The sequence below is a fragment of the Ochlerotatus camptorhynchus genome, unplaced genomic scaffold (genome assembly GCF_037179485.1).
Source record: "Ochlerotatus camptorhynchus isolate MF236.1 unplaced genomic scaffold, CSIRO-AGI_Acam_v1.1 ptg000207l, whole genome shotgun sequence".
Classification (NCBI taxonomy): Eukaryota; Metazoa; Arthropoda; class Insecta; order Diptera; family Culicidae; genus Ochlerotatus; species Ochlerotatus camptorhynchus.
In genome coordinates this window covers 1,640,969-1,648,559 of record NW_027040697.1, presented here as the reverse complement: position 1 = coordinate 1,648,559, position 7,591 = coordinate 1,640,969, and the positions used below count along the sequence as shown (strand labels likewise).

Below are 7,591 nucleotides of genomic sequence, written 5' to 3'. Positions count from 1 at the left end.
GTAGAATAGCCGTGGTTTGTTTCCTCGTTCTCGGTATTGTTTCTCTCAGCTATGCAGCAGAACAGGGTTGTAGTTTCTGGGTGGTTCAGTCCCAAACATCCTCACCCACCCAGAGATTCGCAAAATTTCTGAAAATAAAATAAGAAATCCTCTTCGACGGGATGGGAGTTTGGAAAAGGTATAGGATCTGGGTTTACGGCAACATTGCATCGGATTGATTTTCATCGTGGCTGTTTGGAAGTGGCAGAATGCAAATTTTCTCCACCGGACGTTTAAGTTCTCCAGTGGCAGTCTTTAACGTTACAACTCTTACTACGGTATCTGCTCCCGGGTGTACAGCGACGATTCTTCCCATTTTCCAACGCATAGGCGGAAGGTTATCATCCTTGATGACAACGAGCTTGCCTATCTCCACATGAACTGCCGGTTTCCATTGCTTGGTCCTAGCTTGCAGTTGACTCAGGTATTCGCGGCGCCATCTAATCCAGAAATGCTGTAATTTTTGCTGCATCAACTGATAATGATTCAGTCGATTCGGTGGAATGGTCGTGAGTTCAGGGTCGGAGAGGGCCTGCAGCGAAGAACCGACTAAAAAGTGTGCTGGTGTCAAAGGTTCCAAATCGTTTGGATCATCCGACATCGGTGTCAACGGACGGGAATTTAGACAGGCCTCAACCTGTGTAAGTAGTGTGGAAAAATCTTCCGATGACGCTGGGGTCTCTCCTATCACCTTGATGAGATGGTTCTTAGCCGACCGGACTGCTGCCTCCCAGAGTCCTCCGAAATGTGGCGCGCTAGGTGGATTAAAGTGCCACTGAATTCCGTCCTTAGCCAGTTCACTAGTGACTCGGTCATGATAGGTACGATCGCTCAGCAAACTGTATAGTTCTGCTAGCTTGTTCCGGGCACCGACGAAGTTCGTACCGTTGTCGGAAAAGATATCCGAACACTTTCCTCTCCGTGAAACGAACCGTCGCAAGGCTTGCAAAAACCGATCCGTCGAAAGATCGGATACCAGTTCCAGGTGTACTGCTTTCGTACAGAGGCAAATGAACACCGATACGTAGGCCTTCACTGCAGCTCGTCTAGGGGCTGGTCGGATATAGACAGGGCCGAAGTAATCTACTCCTGTTTTTGTGAACGGACGCGAAACATTGACGCGGGATGACGGCAATTCACCCATGAACTGCTGCATTGTGGACGGTTTCGTTCGGAAGCATTTCACGCAACGGTGAACTATCTCCCTGGCTACATTTCTTCCACCGAGTGGCCAGAATTGCAACCGGACTGCTCCCAGTAGCAGTTGTGGACCAGCATGTAGTAATCGCTCGTGAAAGCAACGGAGAATCAACCGGGTTAACTGGTGCCGTGCTGGTAGAACTGGAGGATGCTTGGTGCTCTCCAATTCTTCGGAATTCTTCAGTCGACCTCCTACTCTGATTAGTCCATCCTTGCAGACGAACGGGTGAAACCACCTCAACGGGGACTTCCTCGATACAAACTCTCCCTTCGATAAAGCCTTCCATTCCTCTACGAAGACCTCTCGTTGGACGTTCCGGAGCACTGCGTTTTCAGCAGCTTTGAGTTCTGCAGCGTTGAGAAATTCATTTGCGGGACGACTGGCTGCTGGTATTCGTAGGAGTTTTATGAGTCGAAGCCAGTATGCTGTTCGTCGAACCAAATCAGAATACGATCCGAACTTGCTGAGATACACTTCGTTGAATTCTGCTACGGGTGATACAGTACACGCAACTACGGTGCGACGTCTCTCTTCCTCTCCTGCTTCTGGGATTTCTTCGACAGCACCAGGCCATGCTTCTGGAGCCTTCTTCAGCCAATTCGGACCTTCCCACCAAAGTTCATTGTCGACGATATCTTCGGGTGACACTCCACGCGATATTAGGTCCGCTGGGTTGTCTGTACCAGGCACGTGTCTCCATTGCCATCCCTCCGTTAGCGTTTGAATTTTTGCCACCCTGTTGGCAACGAACGTGGTCCATGTTGCTGGCTGTAGATTCGATCAAACGCAGCACACATGTTGAATCTGTCCAGAAGAAAGTCTGAACCGCTAACCGAGTAGAATCCTTGACCTTTTCGTATAACTGGGCCGATAAGAGCGCACCACAGAGCTCTAATCGTGGGATAGACTGGCAACGGAGTGGAGCCACCTTGGATCGGGATGATAAGAGTCGAACCTTGATTATCCCGCTGGAATCCTGACTTCTTATGTAGACGCAACCACCATACGCCTTATTCGAAGCGTCTGAAAAGCAGTGTATTTCCACTAGTACTGCCTTGGGAATGATGACACAGCGATCGACTCGAATTTCATTCAACAATGGGAGTTTTTCGTGAAATTTCCGCCAATTCTCACCCACCATAAAAGGTACTGGTTGATCCCAGTCCAGCCGATTGCCGGTCTCGTCTTGCAACGTCCAAAGCTGCTGCATGAAGATCTTGGCAGACGAAGTCGTGGCACCAATCAATCCAAGCGGATCGAACAGCGTTGCGATTAGTGACAATATTCGACGCTTCGTCAACGGGACACCAGGTTCTATCGGAGGAACTGTGAACTGGAATCGAAGGGTATCGGTAATAGGCATCCACGTTAGTCCTAACGTTTTGACGGATTGATCAGAATCCAGGTTGATTCCTTTAGGGTCTCGAAGAGCCAGGTTTTCTTCGGGTACGCCTTCCAGAACTTCGGGAACATTGCAAGCCCACTTTCGGAGCTTGAAACCACCACACAGCATCATCTCGGTCAACTGGTTTCTGAGACTGATAGCTGCATCCACCTCGTCCGTACCGGTGATGACGTCATCCATATAGACGTCCTCACGAATTGCTCTTGCCGCGAGCGGAAATCGGTCTTCTTCGTCAGCAGCCAGCTGTCGGAGAGTTCGTGTTGCCAGAAATGGTGCGGGTTTGGTTCCATACGTAACGGTGTTCAGTTCGTACACTGCGACTTCCTCGTCCGGAGAAAAGCGAAATAATACGGACTGGAGTGGTCGATCCTTGAGCCACGTAAGGATTTGTCGGAACATCTTCTCGACGTCCGATACGAGGAGAATCTGCTTCATCCGACTGCGTAGGATAATTGACCTCAAATCTTCCTGCACAACTGGCCCTACCAGAAGCACATCGTTTAAGGACACTCCGGATGACGTTTTACACGAGGCGTCGAAGACTACTCTGACCTTGGTGGTGGTACTCGTCTCCTTGACCACCGGATGATGGGGAAGATAACACCGTTTGACCGGTCCCTGCGTAGTTTCTTCGACCTTGCGCATGTGTCCCAGTTTCAGGTACTTGTCCATGAATCCGATGTATTGTTCCCGTAAGTTGGCGTCCCTTGCCAATCTCCGTTCCGTTCCGAGAAGACGTCGGAATGCGATGTCCCGTGCAGGGAATCAAAATGAAAGATTCAGATAAAGATAATGGCATTCTCATTTTGGTTACACTCATGATTAGTACACATCCATAAATCACAATGGACAGTTCTGGTAACGATAATGCGATTATCATTTGTGTAACAGATCATGATCATATGAAATAGCGATAATCTCAGATCATCATCATCAGCTGTCGTCACTGAAAATTCCCCATTTAAGACAAGGCTAATCAAACCCCTATAATATGTGAATTTTCGGAATGAGGATGACGTATAGAGATCGAAAATCGATGTTTGCCGCCATTATGAAATCCAAGATGGTGGCCATTGATTTAAGAAAAACTGTCGAAAATTGATGTCCGCCACCATTTGGAAATCCAAGATTACCCTGCAATGTGGGTATTTTCGGAACAGGGATGGCATGCAGATGTAGAGAATTGATATCTGCCGCTATTTGGGAATCCAAGATGGCGGCTATTGATTTTAGAAACAACTTTTCCCTACAATGTGGGCATTTTAGAAACCGGGATGACGTGTAAATGTCAAAAATTGATGTCGGCCGCCATGTTGACTACACAGCAAAAAAAGTTGTTGAATATTACATCAAAACTGCTGCAACCAGGTCAATCCATCGGCTGTGTAATATCACATTGTACGATGTACATCGATTTTGCGAACAAAATTACATCCATTGATGTAATATTGCATCTGCTTTTTGCTATTACATCATTATTTCATACATCAGCTTGAATTACGTTGATCGATATTACATTTTTTTTGCTGTGTAGTTTATTTGTCAGTTCTATCTAAAACCAAAGGCCGCCAAATTGGATTCCAAAATGGCGGTTGACATCGATTTTCGACATCTACACATTGTTCCAGTTCCAGAAATACGCATATATTGTAGGGTATTTGACAGTTTTTTTTTCCGAAACCAACGGCCGAGATGACGGATTTCAAAATGGCGACCTACATGGATTTTCAAAATATATGTGTCATCCCTATTCCAAAAATATCCGTATTATAGGGTATTTGAACTATAGAACAACTTTCCCGAAGACAGCAAGTTCCTACATTTTGAGATACATTACAAAGTGATTGTTATCATATCAGTAGATTATCGTTTTTGTTGCTGATCATGCTGTGTAACACAAATGATAATCCATGATCTTACTGTACACTGATCATGATTCCGTTAACTAGTATTTTTATCGTCGGTAAGCATCGGAAGATAGCATTTTCTTGATTCCCTGGTCCCGTGACTCGCCCAGGTTTGGAAGAACGTCTTCGTTTTTGGGTAGGGGAACAGTATAACGACCTTCTGGACCTCTTTGAACTCCACGTTGAAATAATTCTTCACACTTTTTCTCCTCCAGAGAATAAGCGTCCGTGAATTCCACCTCCTCGCACGACCAGAAACGTGCCATCAACTTTTCCAAGTCCTCGGACGTTGAGAAATGGCAGTTGACTTGTAGGGATTTGATAGGAGTTGAACAGCCACCACATACTACCCAACCGAACACCGAGTCTGTAAGGCTTGGTAGATGTTTGCCGATTGTAATCCTTCGCCCCGATTCGAAGAATTCGAAGAAAGCCTCGATGCCTAGCACCATGTCGACTTCCTTGGACGTGAAGAATGCAGGATCCGCTAGCTCAATTCCATTCGGTAGAATCCACCCTTCCGTGTTGATTGAGGTTGTAGGGAGATTCGCATTCACCTTGGGTAGCACCAAAAACCTCATATCTCGTGAGAAATCCGAGATTCGCGAACGTATGACCGCTTGGACTGTATGTTTGACCTTGGTAGCCCCTTGTCCTATACCAAGGACCGAGACGTCGACCTTATTCCTGATTACCTTCATCCTTTGGGTTAACCGTTCCGATACGAAGTTGCTCTCTGAACCGGAATCACGAAGAGCACGGGCGTGGTACCTTGAACCAACGTCGTCCTCGACGATGACTACCGCTGTCGCTAAAAGGACTTGCGACGTGAGTTGATTAGACGTACCGCATACCGAAACGTCAGTGGCTGCCACGTTAGCCAGTTGGATTGAATTGGAACCTGAGGAGCCTTGGGATTCCTTGGAATTTGAAGGATGATTGCCCCCAGCAATCGCTGCGACCGTTACAGTGTGATCCTTCTCCGACTTGAAGCAAACCAGGGTGTGATGACGGTTCTTGCAGATCCGACAGGAAAATTTGGATTGGCAATCCTTTGCCTGATGCCCCGATCGAAAGCAATTCCGGCAAAATCCTTGAGATTTCAGTAGAGAATCCCGATCCACCACAGAAAGTCTTTGGAATGCGGAACATTGGTATAGAAGGTGGTTGTCCTTACAAGCCACACATCTTCCTCCTGACGATTGAATCGAATTGTAGCTTGCCTTGATTGCTGAAGCTTTCGGTTTCGGTGGTGGTTGTTGCTGATGGATGATCTTGTTGTCCGTCTGCCTAGATGGAAGGGATTCCAGTACTTGCATTCGCTGACGCAGAAATTCGGTGAGGTCTGTCAGTAAATCCATCTCCTTGTTGGTCGAATATTCTTCCCATGCTCGACGAGTTGATGGATCCAGTCGCATCGTGAGCAGATTCACCAATAGGAGATCCTTGTACTCAGCAGGTTCCACGATTTGATCAAGTGTTTGTACGACTCGGTCAAAACCTTCCACCAGATTTCGTAACTCAGCAACAGATTCCTTGGAGAGGGTCGGAAGTTTGAAGAAAGATTGGACCTGCTTCTTCTTCAACAGCTTGTTGTTGTTGTACCTCTTTACCAGAATATCCCAAGCTATCTGGTAATTCGCCTTGGTAATTTTCAGTGGATCGATTAGGCTTATAGGTTCACGTTGAAGACACCCTTTCAAATAATGAAATTTCTCCACCTCTGGTAAATCAGTCCTCCAGTGGATGAGCGAGGTGAACAGGTCTCGGAAGCTCAACCAGTCATCGATGTCACCGTTGAATGATTGGAGCTTGATCTGCGGTAACCGGACATGACCGACAACACCTGACATTGATTGTTCATGGGCGGACTGTTCCAACTCAGAAGAAACGCGAAGGGCCTTGCTTTTGTCCAACAGGAAGGTTTTGGCTTCATAATAGCGATCGCTCAAGTGCTTGCGTAACTTACTATAATAATTCTCCTCATCCTCGAAGTCTTCATGAGATTTTAGCTCGACCAAATTCTCACTAAATCTCTCCCACAAATCATCGATCCGTTCTAATCGAACTTCGACTTGAGTACCGGTGGTTTCATCAGAAAACTTCTGAATGAAAGACCAAATGTCATCAAACGAGGATTTCAAATCGTCCAATTGAACCCTCAGTTGCTTCAGGGATGACAATCCTTTCCGGGTGGTGGGTGGCATTTTGATGTGATGTCGAACAATCGGTAAAGAAATTGGAGGTGTAGTATTCCGCGTGTAGTCTCCGCTTCGGCGGACATATACTGCTCGCTATTACTGACCTGGTAGAACAGGTAACTGTTCTGAATTCAAATTCGAACCAAAGTAGCAAAAGGTCCGATGACGTCACATCAATCTTGCCTCGGTAAGGATCACTCAATTTTAGGTTGAAGTTCACAGAAGAGGAGAATTTGGGGTGTAATATCCAGAGAAACCTAAGCCTCGGCTGGGCATATACTGTGGCAACCTACCTGGAGGTACCAACAGCAGTACCAATCCAAAGTTATCCAATTTCCACACCAAATTGGTATAAATGTTGCCTTGATCGCAGAAAATGTGAACTCCAGAACGTGTGTGTATGCAGGATGCAGTGCGAAGAGGAATAATGGCTATGTAGCAATCGTATGGCTAGCTTCGGTAGGACATATACCGTGCAACTAACCTGGAGACACTAACAGCTTAACCAACCAGAACGAAAAACCAGTCGAGGATGCAAATTGGGGTTTATCAGCAGACTTGCTCTAACGAACAATTCAATTGCAGGGCTTGCGTGGTGGTAATTGAAGAGGATGTACGGGAATTTCAATTAAAATCGTGTATTTCTGTATGCCTAGCTCGGCAGTGACATATACAATAAAGTTCACTCACCGGGAAGGGAGTAAATGGCCGCTCCCTCTTCTGCCACCGTCCGTTGCAATCGTCCTTCACAGCGAAAACCAGGGTCGCCGACTTATGCGGGATGCACAATCGTTCCTTTGCTGAGCCGTCTGCTGTAATCAGCTTGAATGCCGTCCTC

The 7,591-nt window shown here is 46.7% G+C and overlaps 1 protein-coding gene across 1 annotated transcript; it reads right to left on the bottom strand.

Annotated features, from left to right (window-relative positions):
- Window positions 1–4,599: 4,599 nt before the first annotated feature.
- On the bottom strand, window positions 4,600–6,759 carry LOC135703049 (uncharacterized). The gene has a single exon (XM_065224156.1). It carries the CDS (start codon window positions 6,757–6,759, stop codon window positions 4,600–4,602), a length of 2,160 nt encoding a protein of 719 aa, XP_065080228.1.
- Window positions 6,760–7,591: the final 832 nt, after the last annotated feature.